This window comes from Suricata suricatta, chromosome 8 (genome assembly GCF_006229205.1).
Source record: "Suricata suricatta isolate VVHF042 chromosome 8, meerkat_22Aug2017_6uvM2_HiC, whole genome shotgun sequence".
NCBI classification, from domain to species: Eukaryota; Metazoa; Chordata; class Mammalia; order Carnivora; family Herpestidae; genus Suricata; species Suricata suricatta.
In genome coordinates, this window is record NC_043707.1 from 139,655,686 (window position 1) to 139,674,578 (window position 18,893).

General features: G+C 65.3%; 1 protein-coding gene across 1 annotated transcript; it reads right to left on the reverse strand.

Moving 5' to 3' along the window:
• Positions 1-5,862: 5,862 nt before the first annotated feature.
• ARHGEF16 (Rho guanine nucleotide exchange factor 16) lies at positions 5,863-18,502 on the reverse strand. The gene is made up of 14 exons (XM_029949683.1): positions 17,897-18,502; positions 16,157-16,202; positions 14,976-15,145; positions 13,693-13,749; positions 13,227-13,387; positions 11,380-11,532; positions 11,166-11,295; positions 10,233-10,307; positions 9,778-9,870; positions 8,808-8,959; positions 8,208-8,399; positions 7,422-7,489; positions 6,851-6,952; positions 5,863-6,388 (listed from the first exon to the last, which is right to left on the reverse strand). The coding sequence occupies exons 1-14, from the start codon at positions 18,479-18,481 to the stop codon at positions 6,249-6,251; spliced, it is 2,124 nt and encodes a 707-aa protein (XP_029805543.1). The 5' UTR covers positions 18,482-18,502; the 3' UTR covers positions 5,863-6,248.
• Between the last annotated feature and the right edge of the window lie 391 nt (positions 18,503-18,893).

Sequence of the window (18,893 nt, forward strand, 5' to 3'; positions counted from 1 at the left end):
CCGGGAGGGAGGCCCTGGCTGGCCCAGCTCCAGGGAGCTGGCGATGGGACCGAGCAAGCCCCGCCTCCCTGGGTCAGCACTGAGGGCAGGTGCGGGCGCAGGTGCTCTCCGCCCAGGTTTTTCCGGTGCTAGGCCCTGGGACCGCTGTGGTCAGCCTGCTCACCGGAGCCGCAGCCCACTGTATTTATGTGAAAGTATTTATGGGCAGCCGGACACGCCCGCTGCACACTGGACACCAGAAGGCTGCCTGTCTCCTGCCCCACGCAACCTTGAGGCGGGACTCTGGGCTCCCAGCGGCCTCTGGGCAGGGGCTCCAGTACATGTGAAACCCAGTAATTTAAGAAAGCAGCAGTTGCGTCCTTGTGGCCCGTGTGTTCACTGCTTTGGGTCCCCTGTGGTAGCCTCCGGGGTCCTGACTCCCCGGGTGTGGGTGGCACACGGAGAGAGTTGGAGTTTGTCCTGGTTCCTGGTCTACAGTGCAGCACGTGGGGGTGGGCCTGGAGGCGGGCCCCTCCGGGAGGAGGCGACTGAGGGCAGGGGTGCTGGTGGGGGGCCGGCTGGGGACCCCTCTCCTGTCTTCAGAGCGGACAGTGGAGGGTGAAGACTCTCCCGTGGAGTGGGCTGGACCCAGAAGGTCATCCGGACACGTAGGGTCTGGGCTGTCGCCTCCTCGGCTCTTCCCTCAACACCAGTTGAGCTAGCGGATCCCCTCAGGGCAGAGCATCTCTGGCCCAGCCGCCCTGTCCCCTTAAACCCACGACTAGTGAGGCTCGTGGCGGAGGAAGCCAATGGAGGGGCCGCTGTGTTAAGATTTTAAAGCAAATGTAATAAATGCCGCAGGAGGGACAAGGGAGGACAGATGGGTGACATACAAGAAGCAGCAGTCAAAAAGCAGCAGTCAAAAGAGGGTGGGCGGTGTGGCGGGCGTGGCGAGGCTGTGGGCGTGGCGGGGCTGTGGGCGGGGCGTGGTGGGATAACGCTCAGCCTCAAGCAGCAGGGAGGATGCGAGAGGGGACGGAGGGGCTGGACAGGGGACCGGAGTGGAAGGTTAGCAGAAATAGAGAGGGGGAGATGTTAACATCCTTCTAATCGAAGCTCTAGAACAAGAAGGAAAAACGTGACCTGAAGCAACAACAGTTCTCGAGTCAGAAGGGAGCCATCTCAGGCTGAAAGCAGTCAACGCCTGAAACAGAAGTAAAAAATCCACGATCCAAAGAACTTTAAGGAAATCACTAGCAAAGAGAGATTCTAAAACGTCCTGAAGGGAGATCCACATGACATCAGACTGATAATGGAAATTCTGGAATTGAGGCTGAGATCCTCTGTTTCCAAAGCATGGTAGAAAAATATTTGACACTCAAAATTTACATACTGCTAAAGTATCAGGAAAACGAAGTCAGGGTTATTGTTGGGTCTCTGAGGCCCCAGGGGCTCATCCTTGAAGGCCTGATCTCAAGATTCGTGCAGAGGACGCACACCAGCAAAGAGAGGAAGGAGCCCAGGAAGGTGCAGTGAGATGTCCCCGCTGTTCCCTCATGACCTGGTGACAGAGAGAGTCAGGGATTCACGTTTTGAGAGCGAGAGCATGCGGAGCAGGGGAGGGGAGAGCATGCTCGGCCCCTCCCTGCTGGTGAGGGACACCAGTAAGCCACAGACACCTGAGTGCAGACGTGTAACGAGCAAGGTCACGTCCTGTGAAAATGCCACCTGTCAGCCTCCTGGAGGGAGCGCCATCTCCGGTGGAAGGTGGGGAGGGAGGAACAATAAAGCAGAGTAAGAAAGTAGATTAGCAAAGCCTTGGGAGTGGTTACAAGGGACATTAAAACCCAGATCCGGGGGCTGCCCCGGACGTTCCTCTGCAGCGCTCTGACCGCTAAAGGCACCCCTCAAAGGATGAGACGTCAGCGTAGGAAGTAAATCGAAAGAAAGCTGGGGCAGGAGCTCTAACGTTTCTGGGAGAAAAGCATCCTAAGTGACTGTCTATAAACACATGTATGTGATGCAGGTAACAGACGCTTCGAAACTCATAAAAGTGACAATTTAATGGGTAAAAATAAACTGACAGCGGGTGATTTTAACATGTCTTTAGAAAAATACGTGAACTGGGACATAAGCAGTGATAAAGTTTTAATAAGCTTTAACATGCGTGGTATATATGTAACCTTATGTTCATATACTCATGTTCAGAATTTATATTTATGTATATAAACTTTACACTCAGCAAGGGGAGAATGATGGGACACTTAACAAACCTAAAATCCCATTAAGATGGATAAGGAAGAAAAAAACTAGCAAGACAGAATTTAAAAACATTCTTTTAATGTCTTATTTTTGAGAGAGCGGGAGAGGGAGAATGCGAATTGGAGAGCGGCAGAGAGAGGGAGACACAGAATCTGAAGCAGCTCCAGGCTCCGAGCTGTCAGCACAGAGCCTGACGCGGGGCTCGAACCCATGAACTGTGAGATCATGACCTGAGCTGACGTTGGACACTTACTGATATTTTTAAACATGAAGAGAAGATACAGGAGGGAGAATTAATTTACAGATGCAATAGAGAGGAAGACCTAAAAATGACATTAATGATTACATGTTAAGTTAACAAAAATATTTTTAAAAATGGGTAAGTTTTGACGGAGAATATGAAATGCTAGGATTCATGTTGGCAGAAGTATAAAGTTGCAAAAGCCGATGAAACTTACATTAATACTAATAGTAATGGAAGCCATCACCGACCCTGGAGGGCCTGGGCATATGCCGGTCCAGGTGCTTGGTGCTGGAGTTTCAAGACCCCATGAAGTTGTCTAATAGGAATTGTTCCAGAAACTCTGTAAAACGGAAAAGCAGCTCCTCTCAGATCATGAGGCCAGTTACCAACCTGGTTCTGAAACCAGGTGAGGGCAGTGCATGGAACAGAGACCCCAGGCTCATCACGGGGAAGCGGCCGTCCTGATCCTAAACCCGAGCCACTCAAAACTCGAGGGGTAGTGACCGGATCCCGCGGGAACTGCTCTGAAGACGGCAGGACAGCTTCACGTCACAAAATGACTCGTCGTACTTGTGACGTGAGAAGCAAGACGCTTCCCTGAAAGACGCGGCAGGAGCCCTGAGCCCTCTGCAGATCGGAGGGGTCCTGGGACGACTGGGTGGGCAGACAGGAGCTTTGCCGGCAGGGGCCGCGCACCCAGGGTCTCCCCGCAGCCAGGCCGGGAAGCCGGGGGCTTCGGTATCCAAGTGAAGCGATGCGGACCGGCCCCGCCCCCCCAGCACACCCGCGGGGGCCCACGGCTCCTGCCTGCGTTCCCGTCTCCCTGGCCCTGACCCCAGCGCTCCCGTCTCTGGCTGACCTTCCCCAGGACAGCACACAGTGTGGGAAGTGCCGGAGCCCCCGACGCACCTGGGTAGCCCCAGAAAACACTGCAGGAGGAGTGGGAAGCTGGTGTGTCTCCTGGCCTGGGGCCCCGGCAGAGCTCGGCAGGACCTGGGCCACACTCGGGGAGAGCGAGACACTGGAGTGTGGCGGGTCGGGGGACGGGACCAGGTGACAGAGCAAGGCTGTGGAAGAGCCGGAGTGCCAATGGACTAGTTAAGGATGGCAGCGTGGGCGTAAAGAGCATGTGCACCGAATGAAATGTGTAAAACCTGTGAAATCACTTGTGCTTCAGCAGAGGCCGTGACCAACTAGGAAACAACACAAAGGAAGACACCCTTCACCTCGCCAGGAAAACCTGCCAACGTCAGCCAATGGATCCCTGAGCCAAATTAGGAGACCTGCAAGGGGATGGAGGGCCCCTCGTCTGATGCGGCCCCATGCCCAGAGAGCCCCACGATGGGCTGGCAGGGGACAGCTGGGGGGCAGGGGCTGATCTCAGGGATACTGACGGTAACCAGGGGTGGCCATGTGGGCAGGATTCGTGGACGCCTGGGGTCAAAGGAGGTACGGGTGGAAATGCTGACCTGAGCATGGAAGGGGCAAGAATCAGGGGGTCCGGGGGCCCCCTCCGAGTTCTGGGGACTGGGGAGCCCCACGCACTGCTGGGGTCCCACCGTGGACACCCGGGGGCGCTGGAGGTCTTCAGGGCTGCAGGCCCAGCTGCAATGCCCCCGCCAGCCACCAGGGGCGCTCGACAGGGCGGGGCCTCCCTGCAGAAAGGCCTTGGAATGTTCCGGAGTGCCTGTAACAGGAAGTGGGCGGGCTGGGACACCTTGGTGTCTGTTCCCACTGGGCCCCACCTGCAACAAAAGAGGTGGTGCAGCCGGCTGGGAGGAGGGCTGGGCCAGATTGGTTCTGGAGACCCCTCCCCGGCAGACAGTGTGGCAGGGTTCACAGAGCCCCCTGGCATCTGGGGGCGGGGGTGGCAATGCTGGGCACTGCCACGGGGGAAAGGTCATTGAAGTCTTATGAGACCAGTTGGGCTAGAAGGCAGGTCAGAGCGGTCTCTGACTGGGAGGGACAAGGGTCCCGGGACCAGCTGGCCTGCCCTGCCCTCCAGGAGAAACCCCAGACTAAGTAGAGGCCCCTCAGAGGGTCTCGAGTGGGCACTGGCACTGGGGGAAGCCTGGGTCTTCCACTCTTCACCCCCACCCCTGCACCCACCTGGGCCTCTCCAGGTCTCCAAGCAGTCGAGGTCCTGTCCTAATCCCACTTTGAGGGGTTCTTGTCCTGAGCTGCCCGGGGTGGGGGGCAGCCCCTCCCCAGGGTTCCGGGATGCCCTTCGTCCTGGCTGAGCACCTTACTCCTTGCTTGGGAGGACATCGAGGTGTGGTCTCAGTGCTTTCCAAACGCTCTTGGCTCCAGTAACTGGACAGGCACCCAGCGAGGATGGGCAGCCGACAGGCCCTGCCCTCCCGAAGGAGCTGGGGGGTAGGCAGGGAGAACGAGCAGGCCGGCTTCCTTCCGGGAGCTGGGCTTCTGCAGAGTGCTGTCCCCACCCCTGCCTGACACACACCCACAGATGCACACGCATGTGCACATGCCCAGTCTTGGCCGCCAGCTGGCCCGCAAGGCAGCTCTGGTAAAAGAGCAGGAAGTTAACCCAACTCACAGGTGGGAAAGTCGAGGTCCCAGATCTTCACCTGTGCAGTTAGTGGGAAGAGCTACCAGGGGCTGACTCCGGTGCCAGGACCCTGCTGCGGGGCCCATAGTCCCTGTCATGCAGAATCCCTGTCTAGGATGGCAGGCCCTGCTTGGGCTTTGACCTAGGCCTGGCCGTTCCGACTGCCTGCGGCCATGGACGTCACCCTGGAGGCAGGGGGAGGCACTGCTCACCCCTCCCCACCCCATGGGCACCATAGCCCTCCAACTGGCCCAGGCCTGACCTCCCTTCCCCACCCAGCCGGGCCCAGGGCTGGGAGAGGCACAGGCAAGCATGCCCGATCACCCGCCTCTGGCAGGGAGTGGGGAGCCGCACCCCTGGCTTTCAGACCGGAGCTCCAGCGGGATCTGGGGAGCCCCCACCCCAAGACAGTACTCCCCAAGCCGAGGGGAGTGCTGGACGTGGACAGAGAATCTCCCCCACCTGCACGTCCAGGTCCTGGGGGAGCAGATGGGCCACGAGGGAGGTGGGGGCGGGTGGGGCGTCCCAGAAGAGCCCTCAGACCCACTAGCCAGGCTGAGCCCTGCTGGGAAGTGCCTGGGGGCAGGGACAGGAGCCGCTGGCTTTGCTTACCACGTGCCAGGTGGGCAGTCAGGCCAAGGCCGCAGACCAGCATGGGGTGACCAATAATGAGGGCCGAACAGGCCTCCGGGACCCGACACAGGTGACCACACACGGGAAGCCCGTCCTGGCCCGTGGCACCCTGGGAGCATTGCAGGGACTCCCCCTGACCTCCCCCGAGGCGCAGGCTCCCATGGAAACGCAGGCGTTAAAGAAATACTTTAATGTCTGTGAAAACTTCAGCGGGGATTTCAGCTCTGGCACCACAGAGCCACCTCCCTCCAGGGGGACCTCCCCTCAGAAAGGGGGGCTGCCCTGGACACACTGGCCCCCTGTCCCATGTGGGGGGCAGGAGAGGTGAGGGAGGGAGCTGGGCCCATGTCCTGTGTCAAGTCACATGCCCTGCACGGTGGCGCTGTGGGTGCACAGGACGCGTGGGAGGTGCAGGGTCAGGCTGGCGAGGCCCTGGGAGCCTGCGGGGAGGTGGCCCCCGGGCTGGACAGCGCGTGTGATCTTCCTCCCCGGACGTGTCTGTCACCGGCGCTCGGGGAGACCCGTGGGCAGCCAGGCCCCGCCAGGGAGCGGGCCAGCAGGCTACACGCCCGTCTCCACACGCAGCCGCTCCATCCTGCGCACGTTGCCCTCCACGGCCACGCGGCTGGTGATGCACTGGGCAAAGTCCTCGGGGAACCAGCCCGTCTCCCCGTCTCTCAGTCTCTCGCCATACAACCATCCTGAACACAGACGTGGGGCGGGTGAGGGCGGGGCCCGGGCACCAGGGCGGGGCTGCGATGCCCTCTGGGCGGCTGGTCCAGAAGGCACCAGGCCTAGGCCCCTCCCTTACAGCAGACCAGTGCCCGCTCCTGCCCAGGGGGCCCGGCTCCGCGTCACATAGGCTCCGGGTCCTCCATCGGGAGCTCGGCCTGGACGCTGGTGTCAGGGGCTGTGCTCCCTCCAGACAGCGGCACAGGCCCCGAGCTGGCGTGTGCAGGGGCCCCTGGGTGTAGCAGAGCCACCCTCTGCCCACTTATGACATGGAGTGACCAAGAACCCGATTCTGATCCTGGGACTGACCAGGGGGCCAGGCTCAGGGTGCACTGTCCACACCGGGGTGCTCTGGACCCTTGCGGGGCTGGCGGAGTGGCACCCTGGGCCCGGGGCTCCCTGCCCACCCCCTCGGGCCCCCTCACGCTCACCGTCCTCCTGCTCCAGAACCAGGACCACGTCCGCCTGCTGCAGGCTGATCTCGTCCGCCTGCCTGGCCAGGTAGGCCCTGGTGATCTCTACCTGGAGCAGGTCTGCGGGGCAGGCGGGGTGTCAGTGGAGCTGTCCCTGGGAGGACGGGGCTCCGCCTCCCAGCACCCCCCCCCCCCCCCCGTGGCCTGGTCTGGGCGGGGCCTGGGCTGGGGACACCTGGCAGCTTCCCTCCAGGGGCCCCGAGACAGCCTGCTCCTGCCTCGCGGAGGGGGCACATGGCTTCTAAGGGGCAGGGCTGGAGCCAGGGTGAGGGATCTGCCGGCCAGCCGGCTCCGTCTGCACCGGGCACCAGACACAGGCCCGCGGCCTCTCCCCCCACGGACGAGGCTGCCCTGGGCCGGAGCTGGGTGTGCACACACTGACGGATACACGCGTCCCCTGGCAGGTCGCCGTGGGGGCAGGTGGTGGCACGGACAGAAGGCCGGACAATACCCTTCGCTCCATGCCGCCCCCCTGCCCTGGGCCGGGGAAGGGGCCGCGAGCCCCGTTCAGGGAGCAGCGAGCACTCACCTCCTTTGTTGGCGGGGCCCCGCCGCTTCCCGTGTGTGAGCGCCATGATCCAGCGGGCCCGGTCGCTCCTGGGGCAGGACAGAGCGGGGGTGAGGCCTGGAGGCCAATCCCGCCCGCCTGGGGACCTCCGGCTTCACAAGGCCCAACCCCAGTGCAGGGACAGGTTCCTCAGGCGTGCCCCCACAGCCCTGGAGCTGTGACCCGCAGTGGTGAAGTTCACGCAGTCCTGGAGTCCTTGCGTGACCCCCCACAACCAGTTCCCTGGGGGGCCGGGTGTGGGAAGTCACAAGGAAAGAGGGGCGGGAGGCAGGCTTTATCCGGGCAGGCCAAACCCACCCAGGGTCACACGCAGCAGCTGCACCCCCACAACCTGGGCCACCCTGTTCCCTGTCGCCGGGCGCCAAGCCCACCGTCCCTGCCTCCACTGGCCGTGGAGCCCCCTCCCTGCCAGCACATCCCTGTGTGCCGCCCAACCCCCCACCCCAGTCTGCTCTGACCTCACCGCCCCCACCACTGGCACTTGTGCTCCAGCCCCACTGGCCTTGTGGCTCCTTCTTGGCAGAGGCCTCCTGCCCCAGGGCCTTTGCACTGCGGTGCCTCTGCCAGTCAGAGGCCCCCACCTGGTGCTCCCCTCCCTGTCTTGTTTTCCTGCTTGGTTGGGGCCCCCCAGACACAGCCGCAGTCCAGCTGCTCATTCTGTGGCTGACGTGGCCCCTCCCAGAAGCGTGAGCTCTGTGAGGACAAGGCTGTCCCCAGCTTCCCCTGGGAGTCCCCCCCACCACTCACGCGGAGTCCGAGGACAGCAGGATCCTCTCCTGGCGGCCCTCGCTGTTGTGCAGCAGCGTCACCTGGAAGGGGTGTGGCACGGAGGAGCTGCGGCTACCGCCGCCCCCCTGCAGGGAGGGGTCGGAGGGCTCCATCTTCTGGACCTGGAGGTGCTCCACCTGGGCGTAGTCCTGCACCAGGAAGCTGTCCTCGCTGCCGGGGGGAAAGTGGGTGGCCTGGGTCCCCTGCCCCGGGGGGGTCTCCTGACAGCTGCCCCCCTCCCCCGAAGGAGAAGAGCCTCTGCGTTTTCTCATCTCTGTGGCTTGGAAGGGCAGACCGGGGTCTGCAGGCACAGGGAGAGACCTGGGCCACCCCACATCACGTGTGGGGGACATGTAGGGGGGCCCGGCCGTGGACAGGCCAGCCTGGGAGGGGCCCCCACCATGTGCCCCCAGCTCTGAGGTCGGAGGAGGCTCAGGTGGCCCCCCAGGCCCCACCTGGTCCCCTTCGCACACCATGTAGCTTGCCCCCGCCCCTGCCCCCATCAGAGAGCCAGGTAGCCTAGCACCCCCTCCTGGTCCCCATCACAGTGCCCTGTGGCCCGTGCCCACAGCGGCCCACCTCCTCCTCTTGGTGACCACCAGGACATCGTTGAACATAAACAGGTAGCAGGTGGGCCGGCTAGCCAGTTTCCGGAAGAGCCCGGCCTCCTCCACCACGGAGAGCTCCCCGCGTTTCAGCAGCCAGCGCGAGGCAGAGATCAGCGGCAGGGACTGGAGGGCAGGGCGGGACAGGGCCTGAGTCGGGGCAGCGGCGGGGATGGGCGAGTGGGCGAGGATGTGCCACGGCCGGGGGTGGGGGGGCACGGATCCCTGCCTCCGAGGACTAGGTGGCCGGCCTCCCCGGGCTGAACGGAGGACAGTGAGACGTGTCCTCGCCTCCAACAAAGGGCTATTCAGCTGGCCGACAGGCACAAATGGGGCAGCTGTGAATGCCAGGTCCTGGCCCCAGATCCCGCTCGGCCCCCCTGTCCTCTCTCTGGGCTGCGACTCCTGCAGTGCGGTTCCCAGTAGGGAGCGTCCATCTGTCCATCCACTCCTCTCTGGCTGCTGGATGCCACCCTCCCTGGGAGGCACTTCCTTTGAAGTGGGAGCCCAGCGGCCTGGGTCACCTCAGGGCCTGGGCAGCCGCTGAACAGCCCATCCACCGCGGATGGTGGGGGATCAGAGGTCCGAACCCTGCCTGCTGGGGACAGCCCTGAGGATGCCCCGGCCCCCTCCCCAGAATGGAGGGACCATCCTGGCCTCACGAGGAAGCCTCATCCCGTCCCCCTGATCCCAGTGCACCGCCTGTAGCCCTGGGGTGGGGAAACAGGCAAGAGACCCCTGTGGACCCACCGAGCCTCGGGCCGGAGGGCGAGAAGCTAAGTCTCTGTGACCACGGCGGGCGGGAGTCACGAAGGTGCAGGGGAGGCTGAGGCCCTGGGCCCCGTGGCCCGGGTACCCACAGGGGCCTCCCTCCAGCCCCGGCACAGAAAGGCTGTGACCCCTGACCTCAGAGGACCTGGGGGAGGAGCGGCGTGAGCGTCTACCTTGACCTTGCTGAAGTCCAGCTGTGTGTGCAACGTGTACATCTGCTCCGTGCGCTCCATCTTGTGGGCCCCCTCATTACACCGTCTCACCAACTGCAGGGGGGGGCGCAGGGAGAGCAGGCTGTGCTGTGGGCGTCGGGAGCCCTGGTTGCCCTGCCCCTGCCCCATGGCTGCCCCCCCCCATGGGCTCACGGGCCAGGTTTAAGCTCCGCCCCCATGGGCTCACTGGTCATGTTTAAGCTCCGCCCCCATGGGCTCCCTGGTCGTTTAAGCTCCGCCCCCATGGGCTCACTGGTCATGTTTAAGCTCCGCCCCCACGGGCTCACTGGTCATGTTTAGGCTCCACTCCCTCCCTGTCTTGCCCTCAGGGTCGTCCCTGCTGGGTGGGGTTGGGGGGACAGAATTCAGGCCTGGGCCTGGTCTGGGTGCCCCCTCCTCCCCCCCCAGCCCCTCACCTTGCTAATGGCCTTGAGCGCGCGGCTGGCGGCCTCATACCTCTCAGGATGGCCCTGACTCTTGAGGCAGAGGGTCTGCAGAGAGAATGCGGCACCTGAGGCACCGAGAACTTTTGCTGTCCAGGCTTAGGGACCTGCGTGGGCAGGGGCCCCTCGACTAGCGTCACACCACACGGGGCGCAGGGAGGCTGACGGTCAGTGGCCCGAGGGCTCCCGCCAGACCTCACTGGGCCCCGAAATGGCTCTGCCGGGCCAGGCTGGTGAGTGGGGCCTGGAGAGAGCACGCTCCTGGGACCCCACCCCTTCCAGTCCTTGGCTGTCTCGGTCTAGTCTGGGGAGGCCCCCATGGCCTTTCTACACTTCCCAGAGGACCTGGGAGGTCTGCTGTCCCGTCTGCTTGGAAAGAGGACGCTCTGAGCGTGAGCCACACGCTGCTGCTGTGTGCACGGCTGCAGGCATACAAGTGTGCACAGGTGTACACCCACCTGCGTGTGTATGAGCATGCACACGTACATGCCTGTAAGCACATGCACATGTGCTCCTGCACATGTATGAGCATGTGCACATGCTTGTGCCTGTATCGTGTGCCTACATGTGCACGAGCATGTGCATACACGTGCACCCACATGCGTGCCCTTCACACGCACACACACATACCCCGGCCGTCTGAGCAGGCATCTGGGGGCCTGAGCCACTCCAGTGAGCTCTCTGGAGTTCCAACGGAAGGGACAGTGACGGGCGTCCAGGCTGCACTGACAGAGGAGCCTGGAAACAGGCAGCGGCCCAGGGCCCACAGACAGCAGAGGCCCGGGCGACACTGGTTCTCACTCCTCCACCAGAACGGACCTGGGGAACCTTCCAGCATGCGGGCGAGCACCTGCAGCGTGCTGGAGCCGCTCTGGCAGAGAGCCTGCGGGCGCGCTGCGTACTCACGTCCGTCAGGAGGGGCAGCCGCGTCACCCTCTGCATGGGGAGGATGAGGAAGGAGATCATGGGGAGGCCCCCGCACGCAGGACGCTTCTCGATCTCCCTCAGGGCCTCGTGGAAGGCGGCGTTGCTGCTCCTGCAACAGAGACCGGGGCTCACCATCAGCCATGGCAGGAGGCAGGGGGCCCGCAGGCCCGCGCCCGCGCCCCGCCCGGCTCACGTCAGCCTCTGCAGGGCGCGCTGCTGGTACACCTCGTTGGAGCAGTAGGCGACGTAGGGACCGAAGTGCTTCTCCGCGTGCTCCTCCAGGATGTCGCTGATGTCCTCCACGCACACCTGCGCCTTGTGCCGCTGCTCCAGGGCCTGGAAGAACCTGAAGGGGCGAGAGCGGGTGAGGCCCGGCTGGCCGCCAGCACAGCACGCGCATGCGCGGCAGGAACCCAGCCAAGCTCCCAGGAGTGGGCACTGCAGGTGCGGGGCGGGCCAGCTGCCCAGCTCCGGGTGCAGGTAGGGCTCTGGGCGGACTCCCCGGCGGTGACCTCCATGTCCCGCTTCCGCCCGGGGCTCCCTTCTAAGATCAGCTTCTGGGCCTTGGCCACGGATGGGAGGCCAGCTGGACCTGCATCAGCTGGTCTGGGGCCTGGTGTGCCAGGCGGCTGGCCGGGGCCTCCAGCACATCCCGTGCAGACCGGAGGTCCCATCACCTCATCAGGCCCTCCCAGGGCAGCCACCCCAAGAGCTGTGCTTCCCCGAGAAGCCCCGCCCCTGAAACCCATCAGCCAATCCCAGGCTCGCGGCTACTCCAACGTCTGCGTGTCTCCAGATCTGACTCTGAACCCTGCTCAGCTGGGCCCCATCTGGGAGAGAAGAGAGCTTGCTGACTTGTGGGGCGTAGGGAGCAGAGTCCCCAAGCACAGACCTCCCCCTCTCCCGTGGCCCATACCCCTCACCGGGGACTGACCAGGCTGACCATTTACCCTGCCTGGGGGGGATCCAGCAGTGTGACAGTGAGGCAGCATTGGGGTACAAGGCTGGGGTGGGAAGGAGGTCCCAGATCCTCCACGGTGAGGGCACCAAGGGGCCTGTGGTGGGGGCACCACCTGGGGGGAGGATGGGCAGCTCCCCCAGCCTGTAGGCCCCCCTCCCCCGGAAGATGGGGGTTCGCTCTGGTGTCCCTTGGCCAGGCGACTGTGGGTCTCAGGGAGGGGGATGTGGCCCCAGCTTCTGGCACAGGGGTCCCTCAGGACCCTGCTCTCCAGGCCCCCACCCGACCCTCTGCCCTCGGGGCCTGTTAGCCACAGCTCCTGGGCAGACTGGGACAGTGTGTCAGGACTGTGTGGGCCAGCCCCACTGCTCAGCACCTCCCATAAGCAACTGCAAGGGTTTCTAAGAAAGTTCTGGGAAAGGCGGCCATCAGCCCCTGACCCAAGGGAGGCCACTGTGAATGGCTGGGAGCTGCCAGGACCCGACTGGGGAGGAGGTGGGTTGTCCCCCCAGGACAGCGACGGTGCACATGCACACACACCTGTGCAAGCACATACACACACTCGGGTGCACGGATGCACACACACAGTTATGCACAGGCCCGTGCAGGCCTGCGGCTGCACGCCTGGCCCCTCCTCCACCCTGGGCTTTGCAACCAGAGCCCTGGGCCAGGCACCAGACACCAGCCGGCAGAACATGACCCGAGCTGCAAGCGAAGGCCGCTCTGCCCTGGGGGCATCCCCCTGCCTTGTCATTCACAGCCTGCCCCTGATGTCCTGGTGGGAATGTGCCCCTCGACTGGCAGGGCAGCGGGCTGTGGGAGGAGCCCCACCCTCTCAAACATCCGAGGGACAGGGTGCCGGGGGTGCTGGGGCGCCCGCGGGCCTGGTGCTCAGCCTGTCCCTGGGCCCAGCTGTCGGTGGCCTCGGGGCCTGAGGATGTTCTCATGTTCCTTCCTGGCCAGACAGCAGTTACCCTGAACCTTCCACCCAAGGTCACAGACAGGGAGGGTCCCAGTGCCCCAGCCCGCCTGCCCTGCCGAGGTCCCGCTGCCACCCCGAAGAGGGCCTGGCACGGCCACACCTCTGGCTGGCGCTCAGGACGTCCAGGATGTTGGAGAAGAGGTGGTGGTGCTCCGTCTGGGTCATGGTCGCCTGCAGCTCCCTGGACCGCAGGAACTCGGCCACCAGGACGCCCAGGCTGTGCTGGTACGAGAACTCGGACGTGAGGATCTCGAAGATGGCCTGGTGGGAGGGGACAGCGGCTGCCGGGCCACCCCGCACCTCGGGGGTGTGGTCAGGGTGCAGGGCAGGCCGGACTCGGGGCAAGGCTGTGAGCGTGGCCGTGGGGACAAGGGCCCGACAGCCGGGCATGCGCTCTGGCTGGGCAGCTAGGAGCGGTGAGGCTGGCAAGGACCCCCTCCCGCATCCAAGAAGGGGCGATGCTACCCGCCATGGGCATCAGCCGTCACCTCGGGGCCTGGCCCAGGAGGCATCCCCATGACCACTGTCCCCATGTGTTGTGTGGCCCCTCCCGGCCGGCCCCTTACCTCCTGCCTCTTGCGTTCCTCAGCAGGCAGCTTGTCCAGGATGCCAGACTCCACCACCTGAGGGGGACACAGGCCTGGGGGTCACAGGCTGTGCATCCTGGAAGCCTGTCCTCCCTTCCAGAGAGCCCTGGGGCAGCTCAGGACGGGCATCTGGAGGGGATGGCCGGCAGACACCCGAAGGAGGCGGTGGGCTGTCCCGGGGACGGAGAGGCACAAAGCCACCCAGGGCAGCTGGGCCAGGGCCATGACTCAGATGCACCTGACCCAGGTGGGGGTGCGTCCTGCCCGGGGGGTAGGGGGAGGCATTCCGGCTTTCAATCCCTCTCAGACCTGGGGGCCCCGCTGCCCTGGCTCAAGCGTTACCCATTCGGCCACAGCATGTCTGTGGTGGCTCTGCAGAGCCGGCCAGGCCAGGCTGCCCCACGGCCCAGGGGGACCCCCCTGCAGGACCCAGGGCCGCCTGATTCTTGCCTTCCTCCCCTCTGGGCTGGGCAGAGGCCGTCACCAGCGCCACCCCCTGCCCCCTCGTCCAGCCCAGAGGCCTGGCTGAGATCCCCCGAGCTTGCGTGGCCAGGATCAGAACCTCTGGCAGCATTTCCAGGGTGCATGGCCCTGGACCGCCTATCCCAGGAGACCACACATGCCCCCCAGGCTGCCCCCCGCCCCCCAGGCTGCCATGCAGCTCTGTCCCTGGGCCCTCAAGGACATCAGGGGATGCCTCACGACTCCGCCCTCCTGGGGTAGCGGCAGCCACCTCCCCACACACTTGCTCAGAGCACCAAGGCCTCTGTCCTAGCAAGAGATCTCCCTGGAGCCCCCTGAAGCCCTGAAGGGCAGGGACCAGCCCCCTGCACATGGGGGAGGGGAGGTGGTAGCCAGGAGGCGGCAGACAGCTGGGCTGAAGCCAAGGCCAGGCCCTCGCCCTCCCCTGCTATCTCCCCACCTGGACCCTCCTGCTACCTTCCTGGGCCCTTGGAGGGGGGTCCCTGTGCCCACAGCTCCGCAGGTCAGTCCCAGGAGGGCAAGGGCTCACCCGAGGGAGGCTCGTCACACCTGGGCTGACGGCACAGCCCCTAAGCGCTCCTCCTCCCTGGGGACCAGCCCCCAAGTGCCCCCGGGGGCAAGGCAGCTCTCAGGGACAAGTAAGGGGGTCCCCCCGCAAGCTGGGTGCAGGAGGGTACTTCTGGAAGCCTCCTCCCCTCCCGGGAGGACGCTGACTGGCTGTGGGGCACCGACCACCCGCGGGCGTGGACTCAGAGCGCCGCCCGCCAGCCCGGGCCTGCCTCCGGGAGCTGGCTCCAGGTGATCTGCGCCGGCCGGTAGCTCTTGACCACGATGGGGGCGTCTGCCTTCCCGGTCCCGTCGCGGCCGGACGCCTCGTCGAGCAGGTCATCGTCAGACTCATGGTTGGTGTTGAGGCCCCGCTCGCGGATCTCCTGGTAGAAGCCGGGGTCTGGGGAGAGGCGGCGGGTCACCTGGGGGACTGGGGGCTCAGAGCGGGGTACCCTGGGGAAGCTGCGGGCTGAGGCCTCCCCTCCAGGAGGCCCTGAGAGCGTCAGACAGCGCAGGGCCCCCCAGGGCAGGCTCCCCTCCATGGCTGTGCCTGGCCGAGCCCAGGACAGGGGTGGCGTCCCCGTGCAGAATGTGGCACCTTCGGACCAGGGCTGAGATGACCAATGAGAGCCGTAGGGGCCGCCTTCGGGGTGGGGGGCTGCTCCCAGGCCGGGCCAAGTGCCCCGGACACCTGGTCTCGAGTCCTCTGACCTGGGGTGTGGTCTCCCACCCTGCAGCCTGGCTCGGGGCCACCCACCCCTGCAGGCCTCCCCCTCCCGTCCCCGTGTCATGGCTCCTCTCCGTGCTACAGGAGACCTGGATCTGGACGCCTCCCCAGCTTCAGGCCTGTGGCTGTCCACATGGGGGGGGGCCCTTCCGGCACCCTAAGAACCCTGTCCCCTCACGTCCACTGGGCGCTGCATGCTGGCTGGGCAGGCCTGTCCCCCTCGACTCCCCTGTGGGGTTCCATTGGCATCACCCCTCAGCAGGCTGAGCGCACTGCTCTGGGCCCTCCTGGGCCACTGGCACTGGGCTCCCTGCACCCTGCGGGCAGTGTGCACAGCACAGGTGTCTACACCCCGGGGCCAGCACCCTCTGGCTGGCCTTGGGCCCACCATGCACACAGGCCTGGCACACACGTGCATGTCTGACAAACATCTCCCGGGCTGACTGTGGGGGCTGTGGCCTCCCTGCCCCGGGACAGTGCGGGAGGGACTTCCTCGATGCGTCAGGACGACATGACCAGAAGGGACACCAGGACCTCCAGGGCCTGGAGAGACCCCGTCCGGCATGTTCTCCCTGCACGGCGCCGCCCCCCTCCTCCCGCCCCCCAGCAGCCCCAGTGAAGCCAGCCTCAGCTGCGCCCGGCCCACACCAGCCTCCTGGGGCCGCCTCCCTCGGCCACACTCACCGTCCTTGAAGGAGCCCTTGTGTGCACGTTTCCGCCCCAGGGTCCTCTGTGCAAACAAGACAGAGACAGCAGTCAGTGGGGAGGAGGGGCGGGGGTGAGTCTGGAGCCAGGCCCCCACCCTGGGGGCCCAGAGACCCCGTAGCGCCCGAGGTGCAGCCACGCTCAGCGCGAGGTGGGCTCTGCCGGGCGCGGAGAAGGTGCTCAATGTCAGCTCCACGAAGACCGCAGCAGGCAGAGGCCGGCGCACGCGGGGCAGGGTGGACTGGGGACCCGGAGCAGGCCCGGCAGGGGGGCTGAGCGCCAGGCAGACCCCGGAGGGCTGGCGGGCGGGGCTGAACTAATCCAGAGTGGCGCTCAGGACAGCGAGGTGTCCCAACCGGGTCTGAAGAGAAGCCCAGGCAAGGCGGGACCGGGGTGGCTGGCGGGGCTCTGAAGGCACAGGGGTGGGAGCCAGGGCCCCGCGGGGCGGCAGTGGGGGGCAGAGGCTGGTGGGTTAGCGTCCAGCTCCCAGCAGCGGCCAGCAGGAGTGCAGAGACAGGGGGGCGGGCAGGGCCTTCGGGGGGGCCCGCACTCCTGGCCCCCCAGCTGCCTGCAGAGCCTGCCCTCTTGGCCGGGACATGGTTTTTCCTGACCTTGAAGCTGTGTTGGCCCCAGGAAAGGGAGGGCAGGTTTCTCCAACGAGCTGGGGCCCAAAACCTCCCCTCGTGGCTCTGGACAGTATGGGGCTGCTCCTCCCCATTGTGCCCCGCTCTCCCCCAGCCCCAGAGCCCCCCCACCCTCTGCCTCTGGGTCTGGGCACCTGCCCGGTGTTCACCCTCTACTTTATTCCTCTGGACCACCTCCCTGCCCCTGCCCTGAGTTCCAGGGAGCCCCTCCTCTGTGCTCCACCGGCACCCCCCTCCCCCAGCCCAGACCTGAGCACCCCTGTGCACGCCTGCCCCCTCGTGGCCCTGGGAGCTCACTCGGGGGCCACCAACGGGGCTGCCCTCGGTACCCCAGCACTGGGTGTGCGGGAACTCAGGAAACATCTGACGGAAGCGGCAGCAGGCTGGGCTGGGTGGCTGCAGGGTGCCCAGGTCCGGAGGCAGCTCCTGGGTCCCGGGCAGGGGCTGTGCCCCACCTCCAAGGCCATGGGCATCTGCCAATGGCCAGGGTGCTCCCCTGTGCTCATGCTCCCATGGGTGAGCTTGGCTTCACCCCAGGCCGTGGTCAAGCTCACAGTCCACGTGACGGCCCCCGGAACATCAGCTCTGGGCACGGGGGACCCTGGGCCAGCGCACCCTTCCCTCCACCGTGTGCCTGGCCTGTTCCCTCCAGGGCACCGAGGCAGAGTGGCCGTCGGGCTGGGAGGGAAGGGCATGCATGCAGCGAGGTCACACTCTCCCGAGTCCCCGACTAGGAGCCCCTCAGGCAGACCCCCAAGCCAGGAGCTGCTGTGGAGCCGGCACTGAAATGTGTCCTTCCCCTCGGGGCTCAGAGAGAGAGCCCGGGGTCCTGGGGGAACCCCTCGACTTTCTGAGCCTCGGCTGCCTCATCTATAAAATGGGCACACTCACACTCTGCCCACAGCCTGCCCGTAGACCTAACCGGATATGCGTCAGCAGCCTGCAGGAAGTGGGTGCTCACTGAACAGTAGCCCCACGAGAAAGGTGATGGTGACGGTGACGGTGTGGCTCCATCTATGCCTACAAGCCCCGAGGCATGGACCCCTCCCGACGTCCAGGCAGACAGGCCCCCTACCTTGTTCTTGGCCGGGCACCGAGCAGGAGGCTGGCTGGACTCCTCAGCCAGAGCCTGGAGCTTGGGGCTGAGCTGGGGGGGCCCCCGCTCCCTGCCCCGCCCCTCCAGGCCCTGCATGGCCGCCCGGTAGGATTGGTTCCGCAGGTTCCGTCGGAGCGCCCCCCCGGGACCCACGTCCACGTCCATGTCGTCCAGGGAGAAGCTGGGAGTCGGGAGGAGCCGGGGGTCCCGGCGGGCAGCCTCCTTGCTGAGCATGGCCGCCCCGAAGCTCTGGTGGCGCGCCGGGGTCTTGGTCTTGCTCAGCACGGCCAGGCTCCTGGGGATCAGCTGCTGGGTGCCCATCTTGAGGGCCACGGGGCTCTGCGTGCTCAGGACAACAGCCCGGGGCTCCTCGTCCTTGGGGGACATGGGTGCAGGCGCAGAGGTATCGAGCTGGAAGCCTTCATTGTCCCTGACCTGCAGGGTGCCCCGGACTATCGGGAGCCCGGACGCCGGGTTCCCCTTGGCATCAAGCCGCAGCTCCGAGTGGAAGCGGTATTCCAGCAGCTTCTCGTCCAAGGAGCTGTCCGAGTGTCGCTGGGACATGCTGAGTGGCCACAGGGTCCTGGGGCGAAAGGGCAAAGGTGAGGGCAGTGCACACGCAGACCCCACGGCTCTCCTGCACACGGGCCCCACCCACTGCCCCTCAGCACCCGCCTGGGCCGCAGACCCCGCTTGGGATGCAGGCTCGGAGGCTGGAGGCTGAGTGGGACTGAACGGGGGCTCAGGCCCGTGGGACCCAGCTGCTGGGACCGGGGCAGAGGACAGGCGCCCCCTGTGCTGAGGATGGATCCCCAAGCTGGGGGTGCAGGTGTGCGGCAGTGAGGGGCGCGTGGCCCCGGGCTCTGCAGCCCTGAGCCGGACGGGCCACTGGGCCTCTGGACACCACTGCCTCCTGGTTCCCGTGGGCGTGAACAACACTGCCTGTGGGGCTCCAGGGGTCCGGCCTCTACTGCAC